The sequence below is a fragment of the Macaca thibetana genome, chromosome 7 (assembly GCF_024542745.1).
Source record: "Macaca thibetana thibetana isolate TM-01 chromosome 7, ASM2454274v1, whole genome shotgun sequence".
Classification (NCBI taxonomy): Eukaryota; Metazoa; Chordata; class Mammalia; order Primates; family Cercopithecidae; genus Macaca; species Macaca thibetana.
Window position 1 is genome coordinate 76817080 of NC_065584.1, and position 16797 is coordinate 76833876.

General features: G+C 37.5%; 1 protein-coding gene across 8 annotated transcripts in view; it reads left to right on the forward strand.

Annotated features, from left to right (window-relative positions):
• Positions 1-16797, forward strand: part of STRN3 (striatin 3) — a 115855-nt gene that overhangs the window by 44679 nt on the left and 54379 nt on the right. For 7 of the 8 annotated variants that reach the window (XR_007727425.1, XM_050797830.1, XM_050797833.1 and 4 more), the window contains exons 2-5: positions 5695-5798; positions 6238-6311; positions 11325-11406; positions 14637-14810. Coding sequence is in view for 7 of the 8 variants with exons in the window: in XM_050797830.1 (XP_050653787.1) it covers positions 5695-5798; positions 6238-6311; positions 11325-11406; positions 14637-14810 (434 nt within the window). In the remaining variant the exon portion in view is untranslated. Of the gene's footprint in view, positions 1-7; positions 277-5694; positions 5799-6237; positions 6312-11324; positions 11407-14636; positions 14811-16797 lie in introns of those variants that run through there. The other variant, XM_050797835.1, reaches the window with a different exon arrangement.

A 16797-nucleotide genomic window follows, 5' to 3' on the forward strand; every position in this document is an offset into this window, starting at 1 on the left:
TCTAGTTTTTAAAATTTTAATTTATTTTTACGTTTCAAACTTTTTTTGTTAGAAATGAAGACACAGACAGACATATTAATCTATGCCTATGTAAGGCCTAGGAAGGCCTGGGTTAGTATCATTGTCTTCTACCTCCACATCTTGTCCCACTGGAAGGTCTTCAAAGGCAGTAACACACATGGAACTGTCATCTTCCGTGACAACAATATCTTCTTCTGGAATACTTCCTGAAGGACCTGCCTGAGGCACTTTTGCAGTTAACTTTTCTTTTTATAGGTAGGAATATACTCTAAAATAACGATAGAACCAGGCATGATGGCTCACACCTGTAATCTCAGCAACTTGGAAGGCTAAGGTGAGAGGACCACTTGAGGCCGGGAGTTCAAGGCCAGCCTGGGCAACAAAGCAACACCCTTCTCTACAAAAGTAATTTCTAAAAAATTAGCCTGGCTGGTGGCCCGAGCCTTAAGCTGAAGCAGGAGGATCACCTGAGCCTAGGACTTAGAGGGTACAGTGACCTTTGACTGCACACTACAACCCAGTCTGGGTGTCTCAAAACAAAAACATATAGTAAATCAACTGTAGAATAGTCATTATTGTTATTATAAGTATTAAGCACTGTACATAATTATATGTATTGTACTTCTGTACCACTGACAACACAGTAGATTTGTTTATAACAGCATCAGGACAAATGTGAGTAATGCGTCTAATGCGTCCCACTACAATGTTAGAATAGCTATGACTTCTAGACTTCTACGACTTCACTAGGTAATAGGAATTTTTCAGCTCTGTTATAATCATAATGGGACCCCTGTTGTATATGCAGTGTGTCATTCACTGAAATGTCATGTGGCACATGACTGTATATAAAGTTCTTTGTCTCTTGTCCCTTTTAAAATTTTAAGCCTATTTTGTCTGATATTAGTATGGGAGATTGACAGACTTTTAAAGTAAGTATATTAGGTTTTGTGGGCCACAAAGGGTTTGTGTTGCCTATTCTTTGTTTCTTATTTTGTGATACTTTAAAAAACATTTTTAGTTTTAGGGCTATGCAAAAACAAGCGTGGGGTAGGTTGCCAATTCCTCTTTTATCTTGAATAAAAATTTTTTAATTGTAATGAATTTTTAATCCTTTTCTTTATGGCTAGTGTTTTTGTCTTTTTCAAGAAATCTTCCTTTAACCTGAAGTTGTGAAGATACTTGTTATATCCTAAAAGCAGTACTGTTCTGCCTTCATATTTAGATCTGTAATCCTCCTGGAACTGTATGAGGCAGAAAGTATCAGGCAGATGTTCCTTTTCTTTTTTTCTTTTTCTTTTTTTTTTGAGACGGAGTCTTGCTCTGTCACCCAGGCTGGAGTGCAGTGGCGCCATCTTGGCTCACTGCAAGTTCTGTCTCCTGGGTTCACGCCATTCTCCTACCTCAGCCTCCCAAGTAGCTGGGATTACGGGTGCCCCCGCCACCATGCCCGGCTAATTTTTTGTATTTTTAGTAGAGACGGGGTTTCACCGTGTTAGCCAGGATGGTCTTGATTTCCTGACCTCTTGATCTGCCCACCTCAGCCTCCTAAAGTGCTGAGATTACAGACGTGAGCCACCACGCCCGGCCTCATTTTCATTTTTAGCCCACATTTGGATTCTCTGTTACTAAGCACCATTTTTGAAGCAACCTTTTTTTTTCTCAATGTTCTGCACTGCCATCTTTCATAAATCATGTGATCTTCTATGCTTTAGTTTGTTTCTGGAATTTGTGTTCTGTTTCTTTGGTTCATTTCACTATCCCTGAATCATCAGTGTCTTAATTTCTGCAGTGTTATAATATATATTATTGTTTAGTAGAGCAAATTCTATGACCCCATTCTTTTTTCTTCTCTTGAAACTCTGTTGCCCGGGTTGGACTGCAGTGGCGTGATCATAGCTCACTGCAGCCTCTACCTCCTGGGCTCAAGTGATCCTCCCACATAGGTGGGACTACAGGTGCGTCCCACCACGCCTGTCTAATTTTTGTATTTTGTAGAGATAGAGTTTTGCTGTGTTGCCCAGGCTGGTCTTGAACTCCTGGTCTCAAACAATCCGCCCTCCTCAGCCTTCCAGAGTGCTAGGATTATAGGCATGAGCCCCTTCTGTTTGGCCCATCTCATTCTTTGTAATTGTCTTGGCTGTTCTAGGTAATTTGAATTTTTTTTTTTTTTTTTTTTTTTTTTTTTGGTAAATTTTAGTATCAGCTTGTCAGGTTCTAGACATACAAATTCAGAATTTGAAATTAAATCTGTCAGTCAATTTGGGTGAAAGTTGATATTTTTACAGTAGTCAGCTAGTCCGTTTAGGTTGTCTTTAATGCCTTTGTTAAATTTTTATATTTTCTGTATAAAGCTCTTGCCCATCTTTGGTGTTTTTTTCCTAGTTACTTTTATTTTTCTATTATGGTTTTGGAGATGGAGTCTCACTGGGTTGCCCAGGCTGGTCTCGAAGTCCTGGGCTCAAGCAGTTCCCCTCGCTCAGCTTCCCAAGTAGCTGTCATGTGCCACCATGCCTTTTTTCGGTACTTTTATTTTTTGCTGCCATGGGGAATGTGTTTTTTGAGGTTACTTTTAAAAGTGTTTATTTGCAGAGATGATGCTATAACGTTGCTGAAAAGTCCATTGTTAATGATCCTATACTAAGTGCTTAACTTATTATTTAATTGGTCATTATTATGTTATTATCACTATTAGGTATAACCTTGACCTTTTCAATCAGTTTACCCTCTAGATACTTGATGATAAGAGGTCATAAGATCAGTTCCAGTCATTATGGCTTCTCTCTTTACTTGGTCCTCTTCCATGTGTTTTTGGTTAATCCATGTGTTGGTGGTGGTGGTGGTGATGGTTTTTTGTGGTTTTTTTCCTTTTTTTTTCTTTAGACAGGGTCTTGCTCTGTCACTCAGGCTGGAGTGCATTGGCAATCATGGCTCACTGCAGCCTTGACCCCTCGGCTTAAATGATCCTCCTGCTTCAGCCCCTTAAGTAGCTGGGACTACAGGCGCACACCGCCACACCCAGTTAACTTTTAAATTTTTGGTGAAGAGAAGATGTTGCTATGTTGGCCAGGCTGGTCTCAAACTCCTGGGCTTAACTGATCCTTCTGCCTTGGACTCCCAAAGAGCTGGGATTACAGGTGTGAATCACAGTGTCCACCCTAGTCCACATTTTTTAAAAAGGTTTTGTTTTAATTAATTCTTGAGCCTTTTCCTTGTCCTAAATTCGTGCAAATTATTTCCTTTCAGCCCTCTGTTCAGTACTGCTTTGGGATTTTTACTTTTTGGTGTGTGGTTTGTGCTTGTCTTAGATTCCCTAAGTGTGGATAGTTGGTAATACAAAAATGCAAAAGAAGGAAATGAAAACCAATTCTCACAACAGTATAAGATTCTACTAGGAAATACTACTGCTGGGTAGTCTTTTTAAAAAAGAATCTCTTAGAGGACGTTACGACTTTCACCTAGTTTCAATGCCTTTCTCAATCAGAAACCCACCAATTTTTACTTCAGAAGCAGAATAATAAAACAGGTTTCCTTCAGCTTTTTGTAATGGTAATTTTAGAACGCTTATTAGATCTGAAAATTGAGAGTTACATAATTGTTCTATAGTATGGGCTTAGTGGTTTTTAGAAACAACAACAACAACAACAAGCAGCCAATACAGGGAGAAAACCCTAGTCAGAATCTTTCTTGAAAGTGTATAACGAATTTGACATCTTTTCCCTTTGCTCCGTAACTTGATAGAGAGTAAGTGCTGCTCTTTTCTTCAGGATCATAGACTATTAGGTTCTGGACCTTTATTATTCCTCCTAGTGCTTTTTTAAAATTTTGAAAATATGTAGTTATAAGTGTCATGCAGCTGTTTATTTATTTATTTATTTTAATTTTTAAAAAATTTTTATTTTGTAGAGGCAGGGTCTTGCTGGTCGCCCAGGCTAGAGGGCAGTGATGTGATCGTAGCTCACTCTAGCCTCACTCCTGGGCTCAAGCGATTCTCCTGCTTCAGCCTGCCAAGTAGCTAAGACTACAGGAACATGCTACCACGCCTGGCTAATTATTGATTTTTTGGTACAAACAGGGTCTCGCTGTGTTGCCAAGGCTGGTCATGAACTCTGTAGCTGTTTATAGCTTTTCAGGTGTTACGAAGTTGTAGATAATTTCGTACAAATTTTTTTTAGGGTAACAGTTTTTTTGATGACAGCAATTATTTATTAGGTGTTTTTATTAGTAGTTTTGGTTTAGCTGGTATCCTTGGCTAATATATTTGTCTTGTAGAAATCAACACATCCTGACTAAAATTTTAACCACAGTTTAGCTTACTAAATAGCTTTCTTTCTCATACTGAACAAATGCACCTGTGTCATCTCTGCAAGAACATTCTACCTCTTGTGAAAATTAGTTTTATTGTGAATGTGTAGATAATGGCAAATGTCCTCAGACAGATGCCAGTCTCTTTCAACATTATTCTTTAGTGTGAGGTGGTTAAAGGAGGCTAACATACAGGGAAGGGCTAGAAAAAGGCAGAGAATTGCCTTTTTCAGGAAATAAGGATAAAAGGCACTTAAGGAAAAAAATTCTCTCACAGTGGAAAAGTGACAATAGAAAGCAATGAGGTAATGGAATGTATGGTGGCCTTACTTAAACTATTTGTATTACCATGGCATTTACCATTTCAAGAATTAAAACAGAATTTGGAGTGGGGTGGTACAATGGAAAGATTATAAATTTTCATTTTTCTCTTTTTTTTTTTCTTTTGAGATGGAGTCTCGCTCTGTTGCCCGGTCCGGAATGTAGTGGCGCTATCTTGGCTCACTGCAACTTCCGCCTCCCAGGTTCAAGCGATTCTCCTGCCTTTGCCTTCCAGGTGGCTGGGATTACAGGCACCTGCCATCATGCACAGCTAATTTTTGTATTTTTGTAGAGATGGGGTTTCACCGTGTTGGCCAGGCTGGTCTTGAACTCCTGGTCTTGAACTCCTAACCTCAGGCACGCCTCGGCCTCCCAAAGTGCTGGGATTACAGGCATGAGCCACGTGCCCAGCTCAGATTATAAATTTTCTAGTATTTTAAGAAAAGCTTTTGAAGTAATCTGATTTTTGAAATAATATCTCACTTTCTGACATTTTTATCTATTTGTGAACATGTTTTTCAGTTCTTTGTGAATTGTATGTTAGGAATTAGGTGCCATTTTTATGTATATTTTTCTTTCAAGGTTATGTGAAGGTGAAATACTAATATTAGGAATCTTAAGGATTATAAACTAGCTAATTTATAGTTATCTTTATTTTAAAAGGAATGTGTTAGATCTAACGGAAAGTTTGGCCATTTTATGAGTTTTTTTTTGTTTGTTTGAGACAGAGTCTTCTCAGCTTCGAGTAGCTAGGACTGTGGGCACACACCACTACACCTGGCCAATTTTTAAAATTTTTTGTAGAGATGAGGTCTCGCTGTGTTTCATAGGCTGGTCTAAAACTCCTTGTCTCAAGAAATCCTACTGCCTTGGCCTACCAAAGTGCTGAGATTACAGGTGTGAGCCATTGCCTGGCCCGTTTTTATGAATTTAAAATCTTGATATCATCAGTCAAGTGCAAAAGTTTGCATTTATTGTTTTCCATTTTTCAGTTTCCTATGTATGGTTAAGGGAAAATGTAAATAAATGCATCTTTTATGTTTTTAGGCCCGGATTGCATTTCTACAAGGAGAAAGAAAAGGTCAAGAGAATCTGAAGAAGGACTTAGTAAGAAGAATAAAGATGTTAGAGTATGCATTAAAACAAGAAAGGTACGTGTGCGTCATTTTGTTACATGAATAAAGTAGAACAATAGTGTACTCATGTATACCATTGTACTCTGTATTTGGCAGCTTTTTTTGAAAGGTACAAATCCTTGCCCAGATACATGATGCTATCTTGATTTGATTCGTACTTGGGAAAGAAAGGCAAAAGAGATTAAGATACTTCAATTGAAATGTGTTTTGTTACAGAATCTAAATTTTGGAACTTAAAAAAAAGACAAAGGATAATTGATCTTTTTTTAACTTTTGGATATGTGTTACTTGGGAAACTTACATTTTTTTCTTTTACAGCAATAGAGTCTTCAACGTTCTTTGCAAACAAAGTTTAAAGAAACAAACATTCACATTATGTTTTGTTATTGGAATAATATAAAACGAGTGACAAAAGGAAGAAGTTATTATTACTAATTTGTGATTAAATTTTCAGGGCAAAATATCACAAATTAAAATATGGCACGGAACTGAACCAAGGTGACTTGAAAATGCCAACCTTTGAGTCAGGTAAACTTGATTCTTCTGTTACTTTTTTTTTTTTTAATTCATTTTTTATATATAGACATGTTCCCTTTACCCCCATTTTGGTTTGATAATATTAGAGAATGACTATTGTAAACTGTCTGGAATTTGGGAAAAAATATTAAATGAATAAAAATAAATAGTTTCATGTACATCTTAATCCTAAGGCGACTTGTCTTATCCTTGAGTTGAAATCTATGTAAAAGTGTGGCTGCATTTATGGTAGTAATTTGAGCTGAAAGGTAAGGAAGTTTAGGTATTACAGTAAATTTTAAAAATTTACTTAATTGTTTTTGAGTTCAATATTAAGTATGTAGAGCTTGGCAGAAACACACACCATACATACAATTTGCAGTTGATTTATTTTTTAATCTTTAACACTTTCAGTCTTAGCAGTAGAACTTTATTAGAGCTTCCGTTTGTTATCATATATATAAAATTAAGAGACCAAGATGGGAGTGGCATAGGTTTTCTTTGACCTGGCTTTTCAGTGGTTATGAAGGCTTATTCTGATGCCAGGAAACTATATTAGAATCTCCTCCTTGGAAAAAGCAAAAATCAGGAACAGAAACATGGAAGGTCTGTTTGTTCTGAGCCATGATTATTATAGTCGTCTCTTTGCAGTTAAAGGGAGTAGAGTGACTTCACCAGAAAAATACCCGGTTAATTCAGAGCTTTTTTTTTTTTTTTTTTTGACTCATTTTATTTCCAGTATGGCTAGAATATTCAGAAAATAAGCAGACACTTCTAGAACTGTAGGGCTTGGTCTGTGTAAAGAAGGGAGGCTAGTTAAAGCCACGTTGTACCTGCAGTAGAGGCTAAGCAGAGTCAGAATTGGCTAGGTGGTCCCAGTGTAACAGTTTGTATAAAGCAAGATAAATCTTTTTTGCTTGCAACTGAAATTGTGGCAAAACAAATCTGTTTTTATCTGTATTAACCTAAATATTAAAAGTTCCTCAAGTTGAGGAATAAAATAATATCCAAGTATTTTCTTTACAGGACACACAATAACAGTGAAGTAAAATGTTTTCAGTTATATAGAAAAATTTGTCAGGGTGTTCAGTGGAAAACCAAACAAAGGGATGGGCAAAAATACATCGTGTGAACAAAATATTATAGAATTATTTACATCAGAGTATATATGGAGACAATATTAAATGAAACAGTGTCGCCTTTTAGATACCCAATATGGGAAAGAAAATGTACAAAATATTGATTTGATCAAAGTAGAAGATATGTGAGTATTTATACCCCTCTCTCAGTAAAATAAATAGATATAGCCTAAACCTAACCTTATAAACAGGTTATATTCAAATATAAAAGAGTTCCCTTTCTTCTACATTTAGAAAACAAACGGTCAGATAGAATAATGGGCAAAAGACTTAAAAAGACACACCATAGAAGAGGATATATAAATGGCCAATAAAAATATGAAATGTTGCTTGATTTTTATTAGTTATTAAGAAAATACAACTTAAAACCACGATGGAATATAATTAGACACTGACCAGAATGGCTAAAATGCAAAAGAGTCAATATTAAGTGTTGAGGATGTGGAGTAACCAGAATTCGTAGACATTGGTGTTAGGATTATAAATGGATAATGCTGCTCTGAAAGTGACTTGACACTGTGACTATTACTAAAGAGGATATAACATACATATCCTAGGCCAGGTGCAGTGGTTCACTCCTGTAATCCTAGCATTTTGGGAAGCCGAGGCATTGCATCACTTGATCCCAGGAGTTCAAGACCAGCCTGGACAATATGGTGAAACCTCATCTCTACAAAAAATACAAAAATTACCCAGGCTTGGTGTTACATGCCTGTAGCCCAGCATTTAGGGGGCTGAAGTAGGAGGATTGCATGAGCCCGGGAGGTCAAGGTGACAGTGAATTTTGTTCACACCACTCTACTCCCTCTTGGATGACAAAGTGAGACCCTGTCTCAAAAATATTTATATACATACCCTATGATCCAGTAACTCCACTCCTCAAAAGGCATATATATGTTCATCATGAAGCTTGTGTAAGAATGTTCATAGCCTCATTATTTACAGTGGAAATCTAGAAACAACTAGAACAGTCTTCAGAATCAGAATAAATGGATAAGTACATTGTGATGTGTTAGCATAATAGAATGCTGTTTAGCAACAAAAGTGAGCAAACTAAAACTGAATGTGACAACATGGTTTAATCACATAAAACTGAAAATTGAAGAAATTATTACATCATATTCAAAAATCTCAGTAATTTTAGAAATCAAGATAGCGTTCATACCCTTTTTGGAGTGGCTAGTGACTGGAGGGCACAAGGAAGGCTTTTGGGGATGCTGATAGTGTTTTGTTTCTTCATCTAGGTACTGGTTACATGGGCGTGTTCAAAAATTCCTTGAGCTATACACTTGATGTACTTCAGGAATATCCTTAGCAACATTATTTATAATAGAAAATGGAAACTAATTTCAACATTAGGGGATTGGTTAAATAGGTATATGTTTTCTATAGAATGTTATGCAGTCATTTTTTGTATTAATCTGTATTGCCATACAGAGAATGTTCAGGGTACATTTAGTGTCAGAAGCAGATTATAGTGCAGTATATACATTGGCACATTTTTTAAAAGGGTGGGGTTGTATTATGTATATTTTCAGGTAGAAAATATGAAATGATAAACACTGAAGCACTACCAGTTGTTAACTCTTGGTAATAGGGTTTTAGGCAGTTGTATTTCTTCTTTTTTTTAGTATTTTTTTCTCCAGTGATTATGTGTTATATGTAATTTAAAAATGTTATAAATAGAAAAATCAACAGGGGGACTATTTGAAATAATTATTTCTGGAAATCAAAGAAATGCTTACTTTTGGGGTAGAATAAGAAGTGTTTTTTGGTTTTTTTTGAGACAGGGTCTTGCTCTGTTGCCCAGGTTGGAGTGCAGTAGTGTGATCTTGGCTCACTGCAATCTCTGTCTCCCAGGCTCATGCAATCCTCCCACCTCAGCCTCCCAAGTAGCTGGGACTACAGGCACGTGCCACCATGCCTGGCTAATTTTTGCATTTTTTCTAGAGATAAGGTTTTGACATGTTTCCCAGACTGGTCTTGAACCCCTGGGCTCAAGCGACCCACCTGCCTTGTCCTCCCAAAATGCTGGGATTGCAGACCTTAGCCACTGTTCCCAGCTAGAGGTATTAGTAACTGGATTGTTAGGGTTAGAGAAATAATGTCTGAAGAGGATATTTGAATCACTACCAGCAGGTACTAAGTGACTTTGAGGAGCTTAGGAGCCTCACAGAGTCCTCAACATTCAGTATGAGGGTTGATCTTCTAAGTCCCTCTCTTCTTCACTGTGTCTTTATGTTAATAATGGGAACTTATGGGGAAATATTTCTGTGATATAAATGTCAATAGTTTTAAATTTTGTTCTGGAGATGCTTGTTGAGAGATTAATTTGAAATCATACTGTTTATTAAACTCTTTTTTTTTTTTAAAGACACAGTCTTGCTCTGTCGCCCAGGCTGTAGTGCAGTGGTGCAATCTTGGCTCACTGTAACCTCCGCCTCCTGGGTTCAAGCGATCCTTTTACCTCAGCCTCCCGAGTAGATGGGATTACAGGCATGTGCCGCCATGCCTGGTTAATTTTTGTATTTTTGCTAGAGACGGGGTTTCACCATGTTGCTCAGGCTGGTGTTGAACTCCCATGCTCAAGTGATCTGCCCACCTCAGCCTCCCAAAGTGCTGGGATTACAGGCGTGAGCCACTGCACCTGGGCTAAACTCTTTTTTTTTAATGTGTACACTTTGTTATCTGAAAATAAAATATGACTCTTTACCTATAGTAAAAACTCTTTTCTGGTTTAATTTTAGTTCTAAAAAAGGAACTTAGCTAGATGAAGTCCTGTGATGTAGACTTAAGGTCCATTGATACAGACCCCAAATTAAGGTATTCAGTATTTTTATGTATGCCTAATATCTTAACGGTGTTGATTTTGAATAGCTCATATAATACAGCTTTTTAATTTTTTTTTTCCTTTTTTTTTTTTTTTTTGAGACGGAGTCTCGCTCTGTCGCCCAGGCTGGAGTGCAGTGGCCGGATCTCGGCTCACTGCAAGCTCTGCCTCCCGGGTTCACGCCATTCTCCTGCCTCAGCCTCCCGAGTAGCTGGGACTACAGGCGTCCGCCACCACGCCCGGCTAGTTTTTTGTATTTTTTTAGTAGAGACGGGGTTTCACCGTGTTAGCCAGGATGGTCTCGATTTCCTGACCTCGTGATCCGCCCGTCTTGGCCTCCCAAAGTGCTGGGATTACAGGCTTGAGCCACCGCGCCCGGCCACAGCTTTTTAATTTCAAAGGCAATCGACTCAGCAGAATTCTAGTAGTTAAAAAAAAAATTAAATTGCCAGGCATGGTGGTTCACACATGTAATCCCAGCACTTTAAGAAGTTGAGGCGGGTGGATTGCTTGCGCCTAGGAGTTTGAGACCAGATTGGGCAACACGGCAAAACCTCATCTCTTCAAAATACAAAAATTAGCTGGATATGGTGGTACATGCCTGTGGTCCCAGCTGCTCGAGAGACTGCAGTGGGATCTCTGGAGCCCAGGGAAGTCAAGACTGCAGTGAACCAAGATGGTGCCACTGTACAACAGCCTGGGTGACAGAGTGAGACCCTGTCTCAAAAAAGAAAAAGAAAGAAAGAAAAAAGAAATCAGTTCTAATAATATTTTATCTCCTGTTCGTTTGATTTTTGAATCCTTGATACTAATAAAGTACACTTGGGTTTTCCCTGTTTTAAAATGGGGGACATAGTACTTAAGTCATTGGGTTATTAGGACAAACACATTTAAAATGAGTGACCCACAGTTAATACTTAGATAAAACTTAATTTTTTCCTGTCCTTTATAAAATATTTAGGTATGTTTTTATGGGAATTTATCCCTAAGAAAACTTTGGCAGTATTTTCAGGAGTTGAAATAATGTATGTAAAACCTTTTTTTCTTAACTTTTAGAAGAAACCAAAGACACAGAGGCTCCCACAGCACCTCAGAATAGCCAGTTAACGTGGAAGCAAGGCAGACAGCTTTTAAGACAGTGAGTAATTATTTATTTTCAGCTTTCTTTAAGGATCTAGGTATGAAAGCATTTATATTGAATCAATTTACAAGTAAAAAATTATATTGGGACAATGTGTATGTTTTTTGTATTGCTGCTTTTTTGTTGTGAGTTGCTTGGATCTTTTTAAAAGTTTATTTCCTCTGAGTTTCAGGATGATGTTGTCTTCTTACTTGCAGGGTAGAATGTCTAAAAGACTGGATGACTTGAGCAGAATAAAAACAATACAGAATTCATACTTCCTAGAGCCCTCCATTCCTGTCAGTGCAGAATTCACACGTTTCTTTTCAATGGGGGTGCGACTGGTCTAGAAAATGAATTTAGTTGAATTCATCTGAAACTTTTCAGAAGTGGATTGCCAAATTTTCCTTTTAGTTGAATTTTTAAGGAGCTTTTTTGAATTTTGACTTACTTGGTGTATTAGAAGTATTTCTCTGGCAAATCTTGTTTTTTGTCTTTCATGTATTATTTTCCTTATATTTTGAAAATTTTGAAATTTGTGTCCTACTGATATCCTGGATGATTTTCAGTTATTCAGCCTTTTCTACTCTAGGTATCTTTACCTTCACCCTTAATCTTATAGAACTGTCTTTAGAATATTTCATAGTCTGGACAGGACAGTCATCATGCATTCCACCTCTGACCATTGTGTTATTTGCGCTCTGACTTTACCATGATTTTTAAATCCTTAACTATATCATTTTTCTCTTTACCTATGGTTGCTTTTATTTTATTTCTGTTTCCCTAGCTCCAGCTTAGACTCCATAATTGATCACCCTTATCTAGTACCCTTAATTTTCTTGATGCCCACTGCTTACCACTTCCTCACCAGTCATTTTACTAAATTTACCTGAAAAGCTCTAGCCCTAGTTCATTCTGTCTGCCTCTTTCTAGTTAACTCTTGGATAAAAACTATAGAATCATGTGAATACTATTACGTATTCATAGTTTCCTGTCCAAACATTGCAGAGAACCTTTTTCCATAACCCTTGGCCCCACCCCCTGCTTCCATTGTCCTCAGTGGATATTCTGAACTTTTACCGTATCTCAGCCCATTCTTCTTTATTTCATTAAAGCACTTCAGGCTCTGCTTCATGGAAAATATGAAGGCTGTCAGGTGACAATTCCCTTAACACTTTCTGTAAATGTGTGGTGTTTTTTTTTTTTTTTTTTTTTTTGTGAGATGGAGGCTCTGCTTATAAGTGACTAAAATTTGAAGAAAAGAATAGATTATTGATTGGAAGGATGCTGGATAACTAGCAGAATTGAAGGAAATAGTGAACAACCAAGTGTCAGGAAGTGAAGAGCTAGGGTAGCTTGGAGGCCATCTCAGACTGGAAACTCTAAAGACATTCTTACTTGATTTTCTACCCCTCTCTGTCTCAGGTTTATTCTTCTGAAAACCACTTTTTTTCTGTATGTCAGAGAATACTCTGTATTGTCCTGACTAATCAAATAATTGCCCGTGAGTCCTGACTGATCAAATAATTGCCAATTCATACCTGGGTTGTGTAAGATCTTGGCAGTTCATTCAGACCAAATGGTTAGAGTATGATGGGAGCTGTTCTCCCCAAGAGAGGACTGCATTTTTTAGAAGAAAAGTGAGGACAGCTCTTCTGGACAGTAGAGAAATCACTTGGACAGTATTCCTCTCATAAATACCTAATCCCATTGCCTGATTTACAATTTAGTCTCTTGCCACCTTTATCTTTCCCTGTGACTTTATAGCCAAACTTGTTAAGGGTAGTTTATCTCCATAGTCTGCCTTCTTGTTCATTTGTCAGCTGTCTGTTTTCCATTTTGACGTTTCTCTGAAGCAGCTATCACAAACATATTCAAGAGACCTTTTTTGTTATAATTGGTATCTTGGAAAAATTTGGCATTAACTATTCTTTCTTGAAACTTTTATTTTTGCTTCCATGACAGCACTCTCTGCTATCATTTTTTCCCTCTAATTTCTCAAATATTTTCATTTTCCTTTGAGTTTTTATTATAATTCTAGTCCTTTGGATGTTTGTATACCCAGACTTTCTGTCCTTATTTATGGTTATTCTCTCAGTGACTTCATTTAAATCCATGGCTTCAAATATTACCAAAGATTAATGACCCAAATCTGTAGACCCAGGCCAGTCTCTTCTGAGCTTTTGATTTGTATCATCCATGTGCCTAATAAACGTTGTCACTTATATTTTTTTATAGACACTATATGGTTGTCTGATAGGTACTCTATAAACTTGATTCTGACTCTGTATAATATTTTTGAACGTACCCATCATCTGACCATCCAAGCTAGAAACCTGAAAATTGTGCAAAGTTCTTACTTGTTTTTTCATTCTACTTCCATATATATTTATGCATCATGTCAGAAAGATTATATCTTCTTATTTTTCTCACATTTATTCTTTCTCCATTTTTACTTCTTGCTGTGTTAGTGTCCTGATCAAGTCTTTTTAGCATTCACCTAAAAATCTTTTGTTCTTCTGCCAGCAGTATTTAAAGTTTCTTTTAAGCGTCCTTCATTACCCTCTTAAATACTTTAATTTGTCATAAAGCCATTCACAACTCATTATCTTTGTATCATAATCTAGTCCTTTTCTTCTTTTCCAGTCTCATCTTAGATCCTAGGTTAAGTTCCTTGTTTAGATATAGTGAAAGACTGAAAATCACAGGACTAGAGGAGTGCTGTGAGATCTTAGATCCTAGAAGGAGAATTAATGTGTTCATCAATCTCTAGTTAACAACCCCAGGTTTAAACTTAGTATTCTGTGTGCTAAGATTGAGTTCTACTCATTCTTTACTGCTCCTTGGAAATTACAAAATGTATGTGTGTGTGTTGTGTTTGTGTGTATATGTGTGTATAAATTTAAAAATGTGTGTGTGTATAAATTTAAAAAATGTGTGGTTCTGTGTGTATGGAAATTTAAAGATGTATGTGTGCGTACATAATCCTAAAAGCGTTTTAAGACTTCTTGGGTTTTGAGATAATTGGCTCTTAATCAGTGTTAACCATACTATATGCTTTTTAATTTAAATTTCGTTTGTAATTGGTATAGTTCTCTTAGAACTGGAACTAGTCTGTAGAGAAGAAAGATACTGAGACAAAGAGAGAGCATGTTTTATAGGATTATGGGTTTTTCTAAAATTGATACGATTTTGAGTCTGGCAAATGTTAACAATATGTGGATTTTAATATTTATTTTCTCTTACAGGTATCTTCAGGAAGTAGGTTATACAGATACAATATTAGATGTACGGTCTCAGCGGGTAAGGTCATTACTTGGACTATCTAATTCAGAACCAAATGGATCAGTAGAAACAAAGAATTTAGAACAGATCCTGAATGGAGGTGAATCTCCTAAGCAAAAGGGACAAGAAATAAAAAGGTATGATTTATACTTAACATAGTTTATATAATGGATATTATTACTGTTAATCTGTTTAGCTCCTTGTTACTGCCATTAACATTTTTTTTTTTCTTTTGATACGGAGTCTTGCTCTCGTCGCCTAGTCTGAAGTGCAATGGCGCGATCTTGGCTCACTGCAACCTCTGCCTCCCAGGCTCAAGCAATTCTCCTGCCTCAGCCTCCTGAGTAGCTGGGATTACAGGCACCCACCACCACTCCTGGCTAATTTTTTGTATTTTTAGTTGAGACGGCATTTCACCGCATTGGCCAGGCTGGTTGGGAACTCCTGACCTCAGGTGGTCCACCTGCCTCGGCCTCCCAAAGTGCTGGGATTACAGGTGTGAGCCACCGCACCCGGCTGCTATTAACCATTTTTAAAACAAACCGAGTTCAGAGTTAAAGACCTAGCCGTCTCCCACCCCACTGCATGGTACCATGGGCAAATAAATTTTCTAAATTTTCTATTTAATGGCTTTTAAATTTTATCTATGTTAAGTTGGTGTGTGTTTTTTGAGTCAGGGTCTGGCTTCATTGCCCAGGCTGGAGTGCACTGGTGTGCTGCTGGCTCATTGCAGCCTCTGACTCCCATGCTCAAGTGATCCTCCCACCTCAGCCTCCTGAGTTGCTCAGATTCCAGGCATGCACCACTATGCCCAGCTAATTTTTAAAAATTTTTTGTGGAGACGAGTTCTTGCTCTGTTGCCCAGGCTGGTCTCAAACTCCTGGCCTTAAGCAGTGCGCCCACCTCAGCCTCCAAAAGTGCTGGGATTACAGGCATGAGCCACCGTGCCCAACCTGTTAAATTTTGATAACAAGAGAATGACTGTAGTTCGAAATAGGTGCAGAATCAGATTTGAGGCTGATTTCATGTAGTTCAGAGCTATTTTAACATCCTTATTTTAAAATTTTCGCTAGAAAAATTTATTTTTATATATTAATTATAATGCTACTCTCACTAGAATAAGCAATGGTTATTTAGACACTAGTGTGAAAGAAACAAGGCTTTTCTTTGTTTTTGGATTCAGAAAGCTACCAGATAAAAACATTTATTGAAATATAATTTACATATCATAAAATTTACCCATTAAAAAATACAATTTAATAGTTTTTAGAATACTTACAGAATTGTTCAGCTATCACTACAATCGAAGTTTAGAACATTTTCATCACCCCTAAAAGAAACCCCATACCCATTAGGTGGCTACTCTCCATTTCCCCCTATCTCCCAACCCCAGGCTACCACTAATCTACTCTCTGTCTCTGTAGATTTGTATATTCTGGATATTTCATATAAGTGGTCTTCTGTGAGTGGCTTCTTTCACTTAGCATATTTTCAAGGTTTATACATGTTATAGCATGCATCAGTGCTTCATTCCTTTTTATTTCCAAGTAATATTCCCTTATGGATATACTACATTTGGTTTGTGTTTCTTTTTTATTTCATTATTATTGTTATTATTTTTGAGACAGGTCTTACTCAGTTCTCCAGGCTGGAGTACAGTGATGTGATCACGGCTCACTGAAGCCTTGCTCCCTGGGCTCAGGTGATCCTCCCACCTCAGCCTCCCGAGTAGCTGGGACCACAGGTTCACAACACCATGCCTGGCTAATTTTTGTAGAGACGGGGTTTTGCCATGTTGCCCAGGTCTTGAACTCCTGGACTCGAGCAGTCTGCCCTCATTGGCCTTCCAAAGTGCTGGGATTACAGGCCTCAGCCACCACACCCGGCCTTCATTATGTGTTTCTTATACAGGTGAAGGGTATGTGGGTTGGTTCCAAGTTTTGGACTAATGAAGAAGATTGAGGACCTGCCAAACTCTTTTCCAAGGTAGTTGCACTATTTTACCTTCCCACCAGCAGTACTAAAAGGATTCTGATTTCTCCACATCCTCATCAACACTTGTTACTGTCTAACAGATATGCTTTTGATTAATATAGACTTGATAAATACAAGGAGTTAAGCATT